This window comes from Psammomys obesus, unplaced genomic scaffold, assembly GCF_907164565.1.
Source record: "Psammomys obesus unplaced genomic scaffold, mPsaObe1.curated_primary_1811, whole genome shotgun sequence".
Taxonomy (NCBI): Eukaryota; Metazoa; Chordata; class Mammalia; order Rodentia; family Muridae; genus Psammomys; species Psammomys obesus.
The window spans coordinates 11,912,448-11,932,187 of record NW_026592890.1 but is presented as its reverse complement, the minus strand read 5'-3'; the positions used below and the strand labels follow the sequence as shown (position 1 = coordinate 11,932,187).

Below are 19,740 nucleotides of genomic sequence, written 5' to 3'. Positions count from 1 at the left end.
AAGCTTCCCGCGTACGCGCCAGCGTGGCGTGTCCACCCTTGGCCGATTGCTCTTTCAAAAACACTCAAAACAGCAAAACGTACCAGAGACAGCACATTTGCGGCCCAGCAAAACGGACTCAAACTGCGCGTGCACACACACGCACTGAGGCAAGAACCCAACACGAACACGCTGCTGACGCTTAGATACAAACAACCCGGGAGGCCCCGCCCACCTGGAGTCTCCGCCCCACCCTGCAGCTCGCGTCGCCTCTCCCACCCAAAGCCCGTCCCCCTCCGCCGGCCTCTAAGTTAGAGGTTCGGGACAGTAGATTCAGCCTCGGTGGACCCTCTTATCTCACTGGAACAGGGAAATTAAGTGCAATATGGTGACGTTTATATCCTTCTGTTGTTAATATGGCACAGCGGACGTTGCCGGCGTTCGGCCCCGCCCCACACAGTGGCTCCGCCAATAGACGACACCATGAGCCCCGCCCCTTGCGTCATGAAACCCGGAGACCACGCCCTCTACGCCCGCGGCGCCCGGAGGCCCCGCCCGTGTCTCTTCTCCTGGCGTGAGGGGCGGGGTTACGACTGCGCGCCGTGGGGCTTCCGCGGCGGCCGTTGGCCGTTAGCGCGGCTTGGGTGGTTGTCTTGGAGAAGAAAGATGGCGGCGACTACGGCCGCAGTGGTGGCCGAGGAGGACACGGAGCTGCGGGACCTGCTGGTACAGACGCTGGAGAACAGCGGCGTCCTGAACCGCATCAAGGTGCGGCGGGCGGCTGGGCTTCCGCCAGGCGGGGAGGCTGGCCGGGCATGGCGGCTTCGCCGGGCGCGCGAGGCTGGGGCGGGGCGGGGCGGCTTGGGCTGGTCGCGCGGCCGTGGGGCCTGGGCCCGAGTTCGTGGGCCCGGTGTAGGGCGCGGAGGCCCGTGACCTCCGCTCGCTGGGCCTGCGGCGGGCACTCTTGTGCCTGTCCGTCTTTCAGACGGTAGGGACACTTCACGTTGCGAAACTGACTTGTAATTTTGTGGGGTTTCTTTTTTTTTTTTTATTGAAGGCTGAACTCAGAGCGGCTGTGTTTTTAGCACTAGAAGAACAAGAAAAGGTAGAGGTAAGAGCTCCTCAGACTTTGATAGGACCATACTTCTTAACGCCTGATTGCTAATAAATTCAAACCCATTATAGTTCAATGACTAACCAGGTATAATTAGGTTAGGGATTGTGCTTCTTTAGCATTACTCATTTTCTATATCATTTTGCATGTTAGAGTGTCCTTAAAGGAACACAGTAATTCTGACCATAGCTAAATCTCAGTCACAGGAGTTGCTTGAAACCGTTTCATTGAGTTACCTATACTCTGAATATCTTGGTGTTAAGGGATGTACTATGGAACGTTTTCCCAAATTCTGGTTGATCAGTTAAAATTCTGACCGTTCAATCACTTTGAAAGCATCTCTGATCTTACTTATTCAAAGTCCAGTTAGACCTGAGTGTTTAAATGATAACTTGACTTTTCTGTCTACCCCAAGTCCCAGCAACCAGCCTGTGTGAATGTCTTGTAACTTCTTTTCAATAAGAATCATATGATAATCCGTCTTCCTGTGTGACAGATCTGCCTTCCACCCTTCCAGGTCTGTGGACCTGCTCTACACCTGCTCTTTAACTTCCTCAGCCTCTTGCTTCTGTAGTCTTTGTCTCTGCATCATCTTTCCTGTTGGTTCTTGACTAGGCTAGATCCATTTTTCCACACCTTTTTTGCTTTTTAGTTATACAGTAACGATCATTTGATCCAGCAAATTATTTTCTTCTCCTCTTTCTGCGTTTGTCAAAGAAAAGTCCCTTAAGCAGTGAATCCCTGAAGTTAGGTAGTGGTGAGTACTAATGTGCGCAGGGCCTTGACTGCACTCAATCCGATCACCTTCTCTTTAGCTTTCTTATCTGTTCTTCATGCATGTCAGACTTGTCCTTTCCTCACAGGTAAAATAGAAGTCCCTATGTCCTGACTTTGTGTCCCACTGCTGCTCTTGCCAGTCTGTCAGGTCAGGGAAAGTCGCCTGTATCTGTATATCTGCACCCCGTCTGCTCAGTGTGTAGCCATACTGCTGCTTTAGGAGAAGGGGCTCTGTCTTGCCAAATACACGTCATCTGGTTTTGCCCTCTGTAGTCTCATCTGCTTAGTTAATAACTGTGTATTTGACTTGTCTTCTGCAGGCTGTTTTGAGCATAAAAGTGTTTAATTGCTCTTAAAATAGTTTGACTCAGTTTTTTTTCTCCTGCTTTAGCAGACAAGTTTTGAGAGAATATGTATATCTCATGTTGTTTTTTATCACCAGGTATCCCTTACTCCATTAAAATTTCAAATACACCACTACTATGCCTGAACTCTCTCTTGCTACAGTCACAAAGGCTCCTCCAGTTGAGGTACACTTTAGTCCTCTTCTGGCTTACTTGATCATTGCACGGTCTGAGATTAACTCCTCTTTCCTTTTGAGAAATATTTTGACCTTGAGAACCTTTTTCTATTCTGTTTTCCTTTAGCCTGTGCCTCGGTTTCTTTAAAAGATCTCTTTCCTGTACACCACACTTGAGTTGTTGGCATCCCGGCCTCCCCACAGTAACCTTAACACCACTAGTGACTTTATCCTTGTATCATCAGTACGTGTCTCACCTCCTGAGCTTTAGACCTGTAAGTTAGACTGCCTAACACTGACCTGATTTTTCTCTGGGCCTGCCCCGCCCTCACACCATTGTCTCCTGGCAGTGTCTGCCTGGCCATCCTTGGCTTTTCCAGAGTGGCACTTCCTAGTCTTCACTTTTGTTGGTGCCCCTCATCATTTCTGTCAAGTCTTTATTTGTTGTTGTTGGCCATTTGTAGTACTTCCCTAATTTTTTCCTTACATTTTCTTTGTCTAGTTTAGTTAACTCAGTGTCATAAATTTTCTGCACCATGTACTTCTGTGACTTGTCTCCCTCTTTTATTTTAGCTTGAGGTATAATTATGTCTGTAAACTCACTTTAAAATGTCAGACTTGATAAACATAATATTTATGGAAAGTGAGCAGCATAGCCAGAAAGAGAATATGGCTACAACTCTTCTAAGTTTTCATTTCTTTGAAACCTGCCTTCCCCAGCATCTTAATTATTTTCAAAGCCATGCAGATGGGAACATGTAAAATGTACTTACGTACCTTTGTGTCTGATGTCTTTCATTCAGCATAATGCAGTAGTGTATCTTACTCCATTTAATTCTGATTTCAGGATCATTCCATTATTTGTGAGTGGATATACATAATTTACTTAGCCATTTCCCCTTTGATGCCATATTTGTGTTGTTTATAAGGCTGTTGTGAATTGGCATGTTCAGATCTTTGCTGGGATCTGGGGTTTATCTTGAGAAAATACCTGAGAGTGAAATGACTAATTCCCAAACTGTTTTCCAGTTATCTGTGCCATTTTGTATTTTTATCCACAAGACATGAGGCTGTTTAAGGAAACCCATTATGTGTTACCTACATTATCATCACTCTCAGCAGCTACCCACCACAGGCTCAATTTGTGGGAAGTTTTTTTTTTTTTTTTTACATTTGTTCAGATCTGTAATCCAAAAAAATAAGTTGAGCTGTGGCCACACAGTCATCTCATATACCACTAATTAATTTGAAATTGCAAGTATATATATTACAATTGGTAGCTATTTAAGATGATAAATTTCAAATTGCATGTACTTGAAATATAAACAGTTAAATTTAATACTACATATTTGTAGATAAACCATTTAAAAAGCAGCAATGTAAAAAAAATTAAAATAAACGTCTTCATGTACGGTTTGATTTTGTTAACTTGAGAAGTTGCTAAATAGCACAAAGCAGGCCCTATGCTAAGTAAACGGTTGTAAAATGGATCTTAAAACCGTGGTTTATGAATAGCAATGTATGCATTCTTTTTATCTTTGCCAAAATAAACTTGACTGTTGACACTCAGCCTGGTCTCTTATTCCAGAAGATATAATCTCCAGTTCATTTTCTCACCTACTAATAATAAGCTTCAGCTGTATGATAAAGAACTTATATGTATACTTTTTAGTTGTTTTAGGATAAACACATAACACTTAAAATATTTCTTTTATTTTCAACAGAATAAAACTCCTTTGGTCAATGAGAGCTTGAAAAAGTTTTTAAATACAAGAGATGGTAAGATGTTATTCTTGTGTTTATTTTATCTGCCCCTGAGTTTTAAAATTTGTCAATATTTGGGGAAAAAACAGTCTTAATCTGTGCCACTACTCCTCTGTGACCTTCCTGTCTGATGCTGACTTTACAGAGGAGGGCACCACAATCCCTAGCTTCAAGCTGCCATATTAAGCCTTTCAGGTGGTGGAAAGTTGTTCTTTGTATAGAAAGAGAAACACTGAATCTATTTATGAAATACTAGACTGTCTTAACAGCAGATTGATGACTCTAATACAGAAAATAGAAAGGTTGAGATTTTCATAGTTCAGTGAATTATTCAGAGAAGAAATAAGTGATTTTAAAAACCATATTTTTCCCACAGCATGCTTCAGTTCATAAAGTAAACGGAGTTCTTGGGGCTTTGTTAATGTCTTTTTCTTAATCTTTACAGGTCGTTTAGTGGCAAGTCTCGTCGCAGAATTTCTTCAGTTTTTTAACCTTGACTTCACCTTGGCCGTTTTCCACCCTGAAACTAGCACAGTAAGAAGAATGGTTTTGTATCTTATCCTGGGAAGTGTCCGCGGAGGGCACACTAAGCAGGCATTAGTGAAGTCTGACACTTCACAGCTGCTTACACTTACGTTATTTTTTTGTGTTTCCCAGGTTGTTAAAACAATCTGAGCTGTTTCATATAACTTAGAGCTGCTGAGAAAAGAGGGCTAATGTAGAGTTGACTAAAATACCCTACTTTGTACTGCAGCTGTCAGTAGACATCTTAAGCATAGATGTTCAAAACTGCAAAACTCATTCCCTGCACACTTAGCCTCTGGATTTAAAGTCGTTCTTTAAGCTTCTAACATTTTCCCTTTAAAACGTGACGCTCCTGCTGTATCTTTTGCACCTAAGTCTTACTTCTTTTCTAGGTTCAAGGTCTTGAAGGTCGAGAGAACTTAGCCCGAGATTTAGGTATCATTGAAGCAGAAGGTACTGTGGGTGGACCCTTATTATTAGAAGTGATTAGACGTTGTCAACAGAAAGAAAAAGGACCTGCCAATAGGGAAGTAAGTATCCTATGCTGCCTTTTTCCATATTTCATTTTAGTAATAGGCTACTGAGTTAAGTTATGGAGATCAGTGCATGCATAATGAATTGAGGTTTGCATAAAAGGAAGCCACTCCCCCCCCCCCCCCCCAAGACAGGGTCATACTTTGTAGCCCTGACTGTCCTGGAATTCACTCTGTAGACCAGGTGGGCCTCAGACTCAGAGATCTATCTGCCTTTGCCTCCTGAGAGCTGGGATTGAAGGCCTGCACCACCACCACCCAGCACAAGAAGCTGCTTTCTTATAACAGTGAAATGGACCGAGATAGTATACAAATAGTATAATGAAACTTAAAATGTGCAGATATACTTGTGTACCTGTTTTGGCTGCTGGTCCTCGGAATGTTATGTTCAGGAGCCAGGCTGGAATAAATAATTTCCCCTCAGCGACCAGCTGTTGACCTTGAACCATGTATTACTTCACTATCCATTGCCTCCTTTACAAAATGACAGTGGGAAAGTAAGAACACTCAGCACAGGAAGCACTCTACTTCTGCTTGTTCTTATTATTAGTTCAGTGTGAAAGGCTGATTTATACATAATAAGTTTTGGACCTAAAAGTTTAAAAAAATAAACTTTTTTTTATTAAGAGTGTTTTGCCTGCACGTGTGGATGCATCATGTTTGTACAGTGTCCACAGACATCAGAACTAGAGTTACAGTTGTAAACAGCCATGTGGGTGCTGGGATCTGAACCTGGTTTTCTGCAAGAACAGCCAATGCTCTTAACCACTGAGCCATCTTTCTAGCCCATCTAAAGGTTTTTGTTTTGTTTTTATACTAAGCTTAAAAGTGAGCTGTTGATATTGCTTATTTTTTAAATGTTTTCAAACTCCTTTTTTTTTGGTTAGATTTTTTTTTTCTCTCTGTAGTTTTGCTATGTGCTCCAAGCTGGCCTTGAACTCATGATCGAAGCCTTCTTAGTATTCAGGTTACAGGTGCATGCTTTCTTAGTGGCAGTTACTTTTCTTTCCTGTCATCTATCTTTTGTGGAAATCTTGCTCATAGGATTGATGGTCTGACTTGTATTGCACACATTGCTTTTACCTAAAGATGTTGTTTGACATGCTCAGCCCCTCAGTGAGCCTCACTGCTGGGCAGGAGTGCGCTTTCCGTCACAGAAACATTTAGAGATCCGTCAGTTGAAGTCAGGGAAGTTTGTCTAGTGAGTACTAATTGCATTTAAGACATAGTAGATAGGTGCTCTGGGTAATAAAAGAGCAGGAGTTAAGAAAGTTCAGTGTCTTGAAAGAACTCAGCTAATCAAGAAGACAGGATTGTATAAGGAAATTAGAATTTACATGGCCAGTTAAGATTATAGAGAAGATGCTAGAGAAACATTGGGAGTGCAGCAGCTGTCTGATGCTGAACTCAATCCATCGAGATATTACAAGCTAAGATTCTTTCGGCATACCAGACAGGCATTTGTATCTTCAAAAGGGAAATGCTTTGCTCTCCAAATTGCAACACTATTAAGTTAGGGGGTCTATCTCCACTTTTTGCTGGTTTTTTTTTCCTTATAGAACAATTTTATTGGTAGGTTTTGGGTGGGAGTTGTTGGCAGGAGAGGTTAGGGTAGTGTGTATAAACAAAACTTATGATCAGGAATTCAGCAGGGTCTGGTGTTATTTTTTCACTTCTGAAATTCACTACCATTTTAGTTTGTTACTTTGAAAGGAAACCTGTCATAATTAAATAAAATTAGAGTTGTTTTGTTTTGTTGTTTTGTTTTGTTTTGTTTTTATCCTAAACTTAGATTGTGGATAAGAAAGCTTGCTGTAAGGAGATTGATGCATCGGGCTCAGTTTTGCTGAAAAACCAAAACTACATTTCAGAATTTTTATTTTAACTATTTACTTATTGTTTGTCTGTGTTCAGAATTGTTCTCTCCTTCCACCTTATGGGTCTTGGGGATCGAGTTATCAGGATTGACAGGAGTGCCTTTAACGACTGAGCCATCTAGCCAGCCCTAAAACTGCAATAAAACTAACTTAGGAACTGGGCTGCTAGCTTGCATCTCAGCTGTGGATGATTAAAAACACAGTACGTTTTCTGAGTTTCTCAGAGACTGAGTACCCTCATTTTTGGCATTTTTTGGCATTTTTGGCATCTACATCTTCATCTCTTCTAGAAGTGTCCATTCTTCCCAGTGGCTTCTCCTCAGTCTCTTCACTCGTGCTGAATGTCTATTTAAGAATTGCAGTGACTCCAGCATGAGATTGGCAAAGTCTGTTGGCTTTTGAAACTAGATTCTGTGCAGCTACGTATCTGCATCCAGAATGCTTAGGAGCAGAAGCAGTTCAGATTTTTGAGTTTTTGCAATTTGGAATGTTTCAACCTGAAAGCATGAGATTAGGGATTTCAGATTAGGGATGTTCAGCCCATACTCAAACCAAACTGAACTCAGTCCTTGAAAGAGACTGGAGCTTCCTTACCATTGGTTTTCCATTTTCTGTACCATCTTGTTTACCTCATTCGGCTGTGGCCTGTATCAGCCTCTCAGCTGAGTGGAGCTTCTTGGTTTCCCTCTTAAACTACTCACAACTGGGGTGAACTTAGTACCTGCTTCAGCCAAGTCAGAAGTCACTACACTTGGATTACAAAATGTCGGTGTGGGGCTTTTCTCCTCATGCCCCTTGGGAGATCTTCTACACAGTGATTCTGAGTAGATAGTTGTTTTCTGTCTCGAGGAAGGTTTTGAAGACTATGTGATTACAAATATGTCAGTATGGGGCTTTTCTCCTCATGCCTCTTGGAAGATCTTCTACACAATGATTCTGAGTAGATAGTTGTTTTCTGTCTCGAGGAAGGTTTTGAAGACGTATGTGAAAGCGGCCCATATGTAAGACAAGCTGGGAACATTTGAAGACAAAGTGTAGTAGAGTAAGCCCAGGTCAGCGTGGTGTGACAGGAAAGGTGGAAGGAAGAGTGGAGAAGAGTTTCTAAGTTAGCGTCTTTCAAAGGGTAGATGAGTCTTGAAAAGCAGTGTGGAAAGAGAAGAGCTTAAAGGTGAGAGGTAGATGCCTAGCCTCAGAGCTGTGTTAGAGTCAGGTACAGTGAGTTTCAGGGCAGAGCCATAGGGAGCTGCTTGTTTTCCTATTTAAAGAGTAGTTGAGTTCCTGTAACAAAGTAGCCAGTGTTTACTGTGCACAGGAAATGTGTAGGGATGATAGGTAAACTGTAGGAAAAGGTCCCTATTTAGACCACATTATCAAAAATTCTTAAGGGAACATCCAGAAGCTTGCAGTGATGATGCAGTGAGACAGAGCCCATAGTCACTTACGCTGGACTAGAACAAGTACTCTAATAATGGGCAACGAGGGAGACCTATGAAGACAGTCTGTTTGTCATCCCTGACTCCTCTCTGACCTTGGTTAGTTTTTATGACTAACTGTTGGGTTATTGTTGTTGTCATTAAATGAAACGGAAGCAAACCCAAGAAGGTAAAGAAAAATCAACCTTTGAGAATCAGAGTCATTAGTGTTAATTGAGAATGGAGGGGATTGGCCTCTGGGAATCCATGATGGAAAAGGTAGACTGGGCACCCAGATGTGTGAGTGGCCAGTTCAAGGTAGGTGAGGAAAATACTCTGCAGTTAATTCCAATCTTGGTGTTACATGTGTGTATTCAAATTAGAGGAAAATCTAGAAAATATTTATGAAGAATGTCACCTTAGTGTTCTTAAATGCTAAAATTCTATTGACGTATTATTGGCATGATCATGTTTTAGTTTCGGTGTGTTTCAGTTTAAACTATTATTTTTAGGGTGCTCTGGATCGATCTGATGGACATCCTCCCTCAAAGTCACCTGAAGCAAAAACAAGCGTAAACTCCATCCCAAGTAAGGTGAGTATACTGCTGGACAGAGACGTGGGCTGGGCCAGTCACCCAGGGTTCTGCTCGCTCTTCTTACCTTTCCTGTAAAATTTGTTACCCGTTTGTTTTTCTGTAAAATTTCTTCCCTGTAAACAAGTCTTTTTAAAGTTTCTTGAAGGTACTTCCCCCTTCCGATTAAGTAGGTGTTTTTAAAATTTGCTTCTTTTGTGTCATTGGTAATACTTGAATTTTGTATCTCAGAGGACACTGATACTTGTAATATTTCTGTATTGCTCTAGTAAGAGGCTTTACTCATGTTGCGTGATCTCCTAGCTGGGGAGCATGGGATTCCAGAATGCAAAATGTTGTAGCTGAATTTTGTAGCCTTTTAGACAGATGACCAGATTTGGAATCATGGTGCTATTTAAGTATTAATGAACTATTTTGACAAGATTTAGAGGAAAGTGTACTATGGTCTGTGTGTGTTTGTGTGTTTGGCTGTGCTAGTTTAAGGTAAGACCTGATTTCAGGGATACTACACGAAAGAAAAAATTTGAGTTAAACACTTGAGTTTAAGGTCAAACATATGTTTGAAAATAGGCTTAATGAAAAAGCGATGGTCTCCCATAACTGGTTAGAGTACATCCTGGTTGGTTCCAATTGGTCCTGTGAGGTAATGGGTTTGGGTCACATCTTAGTCCATCAGGCTGCTGTCATAAAGTACCAGAGACGGCATGGAACAGATGGGGCCACTGGCAGATTTGTTGTCTGGTGTGGGCTCAGTTCCTGGTGTCTTCTATATGTCCTTATGTAGTGGGAGGGGAAGGGGGCTCAGTAAAGTCTTTAATCCCCTGCTCTACACTCTTGGCTAATTACTCCCCAAAGGCCCCACTTAATGATATTGTTACCTTAGGAGTTGGGATTTCAACATAATCAGGTTTTTTAGGAGGATGGGTAGGCATAGCTGTACAGGTCATTGAAGTCCAGCATTACACCCTGGCTCTTCCATAGGGATAGAAAGACAGTGTGCAGTCCATCCAAGCCTAAGGCTTTGTGTGGGCTCAGGGAGGGACATGAATTGTGTAGATAAAACTGCTATCTTAAGTCAGGTGACCTTTGATGCTTGTGAGCCACATACTTCATTGCTAAGTGTCTAGGGCACAGTACCTTGCTGCCACTTATGGATTGTTCTTTGATAATTTGATCCTTTTTAAGCTTCAAAAGCCAAAGGATTCCATATTTGTAGCAAATATGGAATTTATTCTGTTGTGTGGCTCCCCCTGAAGTGGCCAGGCCTGTTTAGATGAGGAGTGTTTAAAGATGTTTTTCTTCTCTTGATTATTATTATGAAAAGCTGTAACTCTGATTGACATAACAGGTCGTGAGTAAATTTTAGGAATTCCTTTAAATGCTGACAGAGCCTGTGGAAGAAACATATTTTCCACGATGACAGAAGAAATTAACCAAAATTCTAAAAATACTTATCAGTGCTTAAAGCATTGTACTGTTTGGAAATCCACTTTTTAGTAAATTATTTTTTAGAAGTGTTGGACATTCTATGTAAAGTATATCCTCAAGAAAAAAACACAATAAAATCTGTTATTACATGTTTTATTTTCTCCATATATTTCTTAATATCTAAGAGGTATGGCGATACTCCTCTAAGTGTTTGCAGAAATGTTGCTTACAGAAGAACAGTCTCAGGCTAGGGTAGAATCCAGTGTCTCTCCTGAGGGAAGAGGCACCACATTTCTGCCATCTTTCATTTCCTTTCAGTGTAGTCTTCTATGTCATGAGCTAGAGTAGTCCCTTAAGAGGCACACCTAAGATTGCTGCTCACTGGCCGGGGCTGGGATCTGTTGAAAATACATCCTTGCTTTATCACTACATTCCCATTATACACCTGAAGGAGGTGCACTTCTACTTCTCCACCTCTCCTTGCCTGCCTCCCCATGATTCTTCATCAGTCTTATGAGCCCACAAAGTGAAAATGTAAGTGTGAGGGACACTGGAAAGTTGTAGCCAACGACTGGATTCAGCCCAGCCATTAGGAACCAGCTTTGTTTGCTCTAGGAAAGGTCAAGTAAAGTGTGAACAAGCCCTCAGCAAACTATTTAGGATTCACTCCAGGCCAGTGTAGAATGGCACTGAGGGCAGTGTGAAGGGAGCCAGGCTGCGCACACAGGCTGACAGGCAATGTACAGTGCCTGTCCCTAATCAGGAACCTGTTGGAAACTGGATAAAACAGAGGTAGGCACATCATGAAGTTATGAAAGGCTTCAAAAAGCAGGCTTTGGAGAGGAATTTGCCAATTAAGTTGTCCCTTTACAGATACTAATAGGAATCTTTATTAATTTGGTAATGAGTTAGTTTATTTTTAAAAATTTACATTTTATGGTAAAATGTCATTTTATTCTCATGCTCAGATACCAAGGTATAAAGGACAAGGTAAGAAGAAGACAAGCGGGCAGAAGTCTGGTGACAAGGTAACATGCATGAGGGCAGAAGAGAAAAGCAGCCTGTGCTGAGACAGGCCCTCAGACTCGGGGCCTCCTGCTAGCCTGGGTTCTAAGCTTCCTTTTTGAACATGACTGTCATCTATTATCAGACCATGAAAGCCAGACTTAGTGGCCCAGGCCTGTTGTCTAAGCTACGTGAGAGGGTAAAAGAGGACTGCAAGTTCAAGGCCAACCTGGGCAATTTAGTGAGATCTTGTCTAAAACTAAAAGGTAAATAGATTGGGGATGTAGTTGAGTGGCAGAGCACTGGACTAGCATGCACTATGCGCTAGGTTTAGTCCTCGGTAATGAAAGAGAGAAACAAGGTGCAGAGGTATGGGAAGGCATACTGGCATAAAACAACAACAGCATGTGAGTCTCAGCCTGATGAAAAACCGTAACTCTATTTATAATGAGACACTGATTTAACTTTCAGCTCTCCAGGATCCCTCAGTTCTGTGTGGACTCTGGCGCACAGACATTTTCCTAAGTTAAAAACTTCTAAAATAAAGGCTGCTAACTGTATTTAGTTGGAGTGATTTCAAACACAAATTCTTCTTCTATTCATTGTTCATACATTCTTCAATGAAAAGATGTTCCATTGTCCATTAAGTACTTTTGGAACATTTAATGCATAGTAAAAAAAGACTTTTTTTTTTAATTCACAGTCTAACTGGAGAGTGGTACAGTCGTGAGACTATAAGACCTGTGGTTTGTGTTTTAAAATTTATTGAATTGCCTGGTTTTTTTTTTTTAGAATTTTTAAGTTAGATGCATGTATCATACTATTGAGTTTTTATAACGTTACTTGTGTCTTAAGTCTTTAACTTAAAACATTTTGAACAAATTAGTACATAAGACCAGCACATGCTGAGAGACATTTCACTCTGTGTAATATGACACAGCTGTGGGGTGAGACTGTAGCCTTCATATGCTCTCTGACTTGAGGGAATTGAGACTCTTGGACCCATATCTCATAATGGAGACTCTAAGTCTAGGCCCTTCTGTTTTGTTACTGTGCTTCTTGAGTCCAGAATAGCTCCTCAGTCACTTGGAAATCCTTTCTCCCTTTTCTTCTCTGGCCTTGTTTCTGAATTGCTTTTGTTACCAGTGTGGATCTTAACATTGCCTCCTTTAGCCTTAGATAGCTAAGCTCTTTGCTCTTTCTTCTCTGCTTTTTGCTTTGCCTTCTGCGTGCAGTAAGTTTTCAGTTTCCAGAACATTCTTAGCAACATAATCAAGATACCTAGTTGCATGTAGTGGTTGTGTTTACACCTGCCAGAATGCCGGTGAGAGTAATTGCTTTGGCAGGTGAGTGCCATTTCTAAGTTGGAGCAATTGCTGGAGCCTCATCCATGTGATCAGCAGACATGAAGTGTGTGTGCTGTGTGTGTATAATTCAAGTGTGTGAGCTAAAACAAGGAAGCCCAGGGTACTGCTTCCCATTGAGCTCTGGAACTCTGAGACAGGCTTGTGGGCCCTTGTTAATTCTGGAAGTAAACTTTTGAATTATTCATGTTATCTCAATGTGCCATGTACACGTGTAATCCCAGCACTTCAGAGACAGAAGCAGGTGATTGCTACAAATCTGAGGCCAGCCAGGATTACAGTAAAACTAAAAAGCCATTTTTAATACGGTTGTGCATGTGGATGTAACTATACCTGATGTGTAAGGTTTTTAAAACAATCTCAGTAAGGTTTTAGTTTTGTTGTTAAGAACGATTGAATGGAGAGATTCAGAATACAAGATAGTAAAAATTACATGGGAAGTAGTTCTTTAATGAATTGGATTTATTTATTTTTTGCATTTAACTATATTGTGTGTATTTATGTAGTTGAACATGTATCACAGTACATATGTGGAAGTCAGAACAGCTTGAGAGTGGGCTACCTCCTTCCATCATGTGGTCCTGGGGTTGGAGCTCGGGATGCCAGGCTTGGGGGCAGGTGCTTTGCCCGCTGAGACATCTCACTGGCTGGAAAGGGTGAGATTTAGAGCCATCTACCCAGGCTTTCAAAGTAGTGCCTGTGATTATTTCTTTGTATTACCATTTTGTTTCTACAAATAATGTCTCAGTTGTCTGAGAAATTAATATGATAAAACCCACTCTCAACAATTGGACAACATAAGCTGGACGAGATGCAGGCTGTGGGGGAGGAAAGGGAAGGAGGTGACTAAAGGAGTTAGGCGAGGGGATTGAATATATTCAAAATACCATTATATGAAATTCTCATAAAGAATTAGCAAAAACTGTTTCTTAAAACATGATAAATATAAAAAGCTGCGACAGCTAGGTGTAATGTTGTGTGCCTGTATCCCAGCACTGGGAAAGTGGAGGCAGGAGGATTGATCGTTCAAAGCCAGTCTGGGCTTAATGTACTGAACTCTAGGTCAGCCTGAACTGTGTAGTGAGACCCTGTCTCAAGAACTCAACAACAACAAAAAAATCATAGACTTGGCTGAAGCTCTGCTCACTTGGCTTTCTACCATTAACTGGGAAAACAAAGCAAGATGGATTTAGTTTTAATATTTAGCCTTAGTACATCCTTCTCTTCCTACTTTACTTCCTGTCACCACTGCGGGGTGGGTGAACCTCAAGGCCTCAGGTGTGCTGCAAGTTATTTTACTGCTAAAGCATTTCCCCAGCTCTAGGATGAAGGGTGTTGTAGCATGTTGTTAAATGTTATATAAGAAGTCACTAGTTTACAGACTAATATTGAGGCAGTTTTGCTTTTAATTCTTTTTCTGTTTGTTTGTTTTTCAAGACAGGTTTCTCTGTGTAGCCTTTGCTGTCCTGGACTAACTTTGTAGACCAGGCTGGCCTCGAACTCACAGAGATACTCCTGCTGCTGCCTCACCAAGTGCTGGGAATATAGATAGACGTGTGCTACTGTGCCAACCTCTTTTAATTCTTAATAAGATGACATAAGTTGTTACTTCTTTCCTAAATTCTTGAATAAATTTAACTTTATATTGATTTTGGACATTGGTCATAGTCGTATGTATGTCTCTCAGGCTAGGTTTGTTTTATGTCCATGCCTGTCACCTCAGGGCTTTATATTGAGTGTTAGCTTTTTCCTGTTTATTCCTCATCTTGACGCTGGGTAAATGGGAGGCAAGTAGTTGGAAACACACTTACCTGACCCTGGGGTCTCTGTCTCTTGACCTCTTGGCATTGTCACCAGATGAGTCTGATCTGCTAGGGGCAAAAGAGCTGAGGGTACAAGGTTGAGGCTCTTTTACAGGGACCATTCTTGGGACAGCTCCTGAAGTCCGCGCTTCCATGGAGTGTGTGCGAGCCTGAGATGACTGACTGCTGGTGGGGAGAGGGTTTCTCTAGACACACTGAACGCTTTAGAGACTTGTCGTGGGGTTCTAGCATTCTTGCATATTGAGGCAAGGAAATTAAATTTTCTAAGTATATTGTCCAGTTTAACTGTAATGATATTCTGTCAGTACTTCGTTAGTAAATATCAGAAATAGTAAAAGTAAACTCCATAAGTCATGAACCAAAGGTGCCTTTGCCAGAGTGGAGGTGGAGGGCAGTGGCGGCCTGTGTGAGGAAAAGAAACAGCACGTACATGTTTGTAAAACTACAGTATCTTGTCTTCTAATGAACAGTGCACGTTAAGGTATTTGGAAACAAATTATCTTTTTCTTTTCCCCTCAGTGCTGAGAATTGAGGCTTTTGTGCTGGCAAATCCTGTTACCATTGAACCATACCTAGCCCTTTTTCAAGTTCCTAAAAACGTTATAGCAGTAAATTTTTGGCTATTAGACCAGCAGAAATTTTCATTGTGAAACCTTGCTCTGCTCTCATTTTCTATTATTTTTTAAATGATTGAATTTTTGATTATATGTTTATTAGAATGCTAAATGTGTACTAAAATTTTGAAAAAACTTTTTATCATAATTTACCACACAGTTTGTTAATCCTGAGCTCCATCGAAGGGAATGGCTGATGCAGCACTGTTCAGTAAGTCCCTTCATTTGTGTAAAATGACAAAGGCTAAGTTGCATTATAAACAGATATGACTTTCCTCAGCTTCTGTACCAGAATATAAGCTGGAGCTCGAAAAACAGGACCTGTTGTTTCCTGGTCTGGAGGCAGAGCAGAGCAAAAGGTTCTCTGTCGGCCTCTGTTGTGTTAGGCAAGCCTGGGTGATGGTCTTCCCTTACAGGTGGGTCACCGGCAGTGACTCCGTACTCACACGGCACTAGTGTCATGTGTGTGTCTCTGTTAACTAGCTCTGGAGGAGCTTAGTTTTTGAGTTACAGAGCTGATTATTTTGAAAGTTTGTTTCCACTTCATTAATAGGACTGTATGTTTAGAATAAAATAATTGTGTTTTATTTAAAAATGTAGATGTCGTGGTATAATGTCCTTCTCCATGTAACTCATCCTCCTAAAACTGGGCCTTGTGTCACTAGTAAGAATGTCACTAAAAGCAGACAGTTGGTGTCCATGGACAAGCATTAATCACCATGCCCTTCAGTGTCCTATAATCTGTACAGACTTGAGGAGAGCATGTCCTGCAATCACTGTCTTGCAATGTTGCTTTGTGTCTGTCTCAATCTGCCTCCGCCCTGTTAAACCATTTCATCAGAAGAAGAGAGTCAGCATCAAAGCCTCTGGATGTGTTTAAATATCATAAGACTTGAGGGTATTTATTTTTACATGTCCATCCTAAGATAATGCTATGCTGTGTGCATGTGGGAAAACAGAACATCCCCTGCGTAGCGCCTTGTGTTGGTCTACTCCATATCTGTACTGCCCAGCTTCTTGCCTTGCTGCTAGTTAGCTCTGCCCCAGCCTGTGTGTAACTTAATGTAACTCAATGTACATACTGACCAAAATTAATTCTTGAGGAAATTCGTGTCTTAAAACCATCCCCTTCGATCACACAGTTAACAAGCCAGACAGGCGTTTTCCAGGTCCTTTATTTCAGATGAGTGCTGTTTCTGGAGCATCATAGGGCTCTATTGCAATATAAAGCCAGACATTTGAAAATTATCCTTTTCCGTCCATATTAGGTGAAATTTCATAAAACTCAACCTAAAGGTATAAGCTGAGTGTTAAGAGCTAGCCTCAGCTGGATGTAATGGTAAACTGTAATCCCAGCCACTGGGATGTAAGAGGCTGTATAGTAAGTTCAAGGCCACTTGTGCTACATGAGACCTTTTCTCAAAAGGGAGGAGAGGGGGGCTAATCTGATGTTCATTTTACCATTTAACTACAAGTTACATTACTGCCTTTGTGTCCTTCCTTAGACACATCCCACAGTGGTAGCCCAAAGATTGAATGGGGCATTAAGTATTCACCATAATCGCTAGCCACTGTTGTTATTACTGGCATTATTTCTTTGTTGTTGTTTATATAGATAGAAGTGGTTTTGGACTAAAAGAGTTATGGCCAGGTATAAACTAATACTATGTCAGGGTAAACGAAACACTGTAATAGTTCATGCTGCCCTCACTGTGCAGCAGTGGGGCAGGAATAGAAATGCTTTTCCAATAGGAATTTTTAACCTTGCTCTAAGTTACATAAAGGATGTGTACGCCTCTGGTATAGAGGTGCAAGCTAGTAGATAGCCCAGCAAGCCTGAGTTATTCTGCTTGTTGGAAATGTGAGCATTCGAAGGCCATGTCTTTTTCCTTACGGCTTTCATTTGGTGCTGGGTGGAGAGCTGCTCTCCTCTCTGATGAACAGTGCAGCTTGGTTTAACTTGTGACCGTCGTCTTAAGTTAGCGCTCTCTCCTGGTTCAAGCTGAAAATGTACTCAGATATTTTACGCAGCTGGCCATGTTGTCGCAAGCCTGTAATCGCAGCACACAGGGAGCCAGAGGCAGGTGGATCTCTGAGTTCGAGGACAGCCAAGGCTACACAGAGAAACCCTGTCTCAAAAAAACAAACAAAAAAGATATGTTATGCAACAGGGTCATACATATAAGACAAAAAGGGAAAGCTGTTTATGAATGAGAAGGTTGCTAAGTGAGATAGGCAGAGTAAAAACATTTTCATTTAGAAAGAAAGGGAAGAAATAATGTAAACATGCTTCTTCAGCATTTGCCTTTTGAAACTTGCTTATGTCAGGAAGCTTTAGAACAGAAAGCCTTAGGGAAACATAGGACTAAACTGCAGTTGCTGTTGTTAAAGGGCTGGCCACAGACACCTGCATACACATATGCACATATATAGCTCCTATGTTGACTGTTGTCTAAAATATCTTAGACGTTTTATCACCAAGAAGACTTCTCCCTCTTTTTTTAGAAGACCAGCAGTGAGACCAGTCAGAGTGAGCCAAGTATCTCCTTGTCAGAACCCAAAAGTAAAAGCAGCCTGCACTCAGTGGCCCATGAAACAAGAATTGCATCTTTCTTAAGCAGCAGCGCTTTAGATGCCAAAGAAAAAAGTGCTCTTTGTGCAGATGAAGATGATGGGGAAGGAGATTCTTTCTTTGATGATCCCATTCCTAAACCAGAAAAAACTTACGGTTGGTGAGTAGGCTTCTTCTTTGGATTATGACTCATGGTTTAAAAACAAATTTCTAGATGCTTTCACTTTATATCTTAAATCTGCTAATAACTATAATTGTTGAATTCATAAATCTGATTTTGTGCCAGTAAAGTCTAGTATGTTATAAAGTAATGCCAGGGATACTGAAGACACCAGGTATGAGCTGTTTACGCCAAGTGAGCCTGGAGGAACCCACCATGTACTAGCAGCTGTTTCGAGGTTTCAGTTTGTTTCAGGGTGGAGCAGTGAGTTCTGACTGCTGCCTCAGGGGAGCACCCTCTGAGGGAGTCAGGCAGTCAGCACGGTTCACCTTACAGTGCACATGCTGGGTGATGGGCTGCACTTGTGGGTGCTGGGACCTTGTCGGTGTCAATAGCTTACCAGAGAAGGTTGGAGTTGGGCCACTTACTTTTGGAGTGCCACGTGAGCAAACAGCTACAGGAAATGAGCAAGCACATGGAATCCAGGTTTACATCTCTCCCAAGAGAGGAAGCAGCAAATGTAAAGGGCTCTGGTCAGCCCGAGAGGACAGAGAGACAGTGTGGTGAGAAGGGAGAGGCACTGATGGCAGTGCTCGGGAAGTTAGGAGGGAGCTGTCCAGAATGCGTGCAGTTGTGGACTGAATACTCCCTCAAGGTTATAGGGCTCTGCAGCTTCCTGGACAGTCTATACATTTGAGACCTAACACTCATTTGTTGTTTCTGGGAGGTGGCGGAGGGCTTCTGAAGGAAATCCTAGACAGTGCAGGTGTCCAAGGTCAGCCTGGCTTGAGAAAAAGCAAACAGCTGTAAATTTGGGGACCTGGAGCTTCATTGACAGACTTACTGAGTGGATCCATAGCCACAGGTTGCTTGGCAGTTTGCATTGCCCTCTACATACGATCTATGATTGTCAGCCTCTAAAACTTTTTTGTTTCCAGCCATTGTATGCATATAAAACTTCTTTAAATTGCTTTTTATGTGTACAGAGTCAAAGACTATAGTGAACAAAGTCTGAAATTGTCATTTAACTGTCGATTGCTTCCTGTTAGGAGAAGTGAACCTAGGAAGCACGTGGGAAGTCTGGCCTCACTTTCTGACAAAGCCCCCTTACGGAGTGGCCTCAGCTCCCTGGCAGGAGCCCCTTCATTAACAGATAATGAGAGTAAGTACTCGAATGGGTAGTTTTTTCTCTCTAGATGACTGTGATGTCATTGCTGTGACCAAAAGAAAGTTGAGGAACAAAGGGATTATTTCAGCTTACAACTGTAGTTCCTTATGAATAGAAATCAGGACAGGAACAAAAGCAGAGACCATAGAGGAACACTGCTTCCTGGCCTGCTCCTCATGACTTACTCTGCTTGCTTTTTGATAGAACCTAGGCTGACCTGCCCAGGTGTGGTGCTCACTGCTCAGTGAACTGGGCCCTGCTACATCAGGCCTTAATCAAGAAAATGCCCCACAGGCTTACCTTACGGGCCATGCTGATGGAGGCAATGCATCAGTTGATTGTGTAGTTTTCCTAGATGTAGTTTATGTCAGGTTGACAAAAACAAACAAAAACTAGCCAGTCACATGTGATATAATTACTGTGGATTGTTTTAGAAAAATCCTAATTTCAGTTGGACAATATTTTGTTATTCTTTTCAATTCTTAATATAGTCAGTATTCTCCACCATTTGT

General features: G+C 41.7%; 1 protein-coding gene across 2 annotated transcripts in view; it reads left to right on the top strand.

Moving 5' to 3' along the window:
• The first annotated feature begins 570 nt into the window (after positions 1 to 570).
• The window catches only part of Cep43 (centrosomal protein 43), a 29,378-nt gene continuing 10,208 nt past the window's right edge, over positions 571 to 19,740 (top strand). The window contains exons 1-9 of one of the 2 annotated variants that reach the window (XM_055616146.1): positions 571 to 747; positions 1,037 to 1,090; positions 4,115 to 4,169; positions 4,600 to 4,688; positions 5,072 to 5,209; positions 9,014 to 9,094; positions 11,491 to 11,550; positions 17,834 to 18,060; positions 19,110 to 19,222. In XM_055616146.1, the coding sequence (XP_055472121.1) occupies positions 646 to 747; positions 1,037 to 1,090; positions 4,115 to 4,169; positions 4,600 to 4,688; positions 5,072 to 5,209; positions 9,014 to 9,094; positions 11,491 to 11,550; positions 17,834 to 18,060; positions 19,110 to 19,222 (919 nt within the window). In that variant the 5' untranslated portion in view covers positions 571 to 645. The remainder of the gene's footprint in view (positions 748 to 1,036; positions 1,091 to 4,114; positions 4,170 to 4,599; positions 4,689 to 5,071; positions 5,210 to 9,013; positions 9,095 to 11,490; positions 11,551 to 17,833; positions 18,061 to 19,109; positions 19,223 to 19,740) is intronic. The other variant, XM_055616147.1, reaches the window with a different exon arrangement.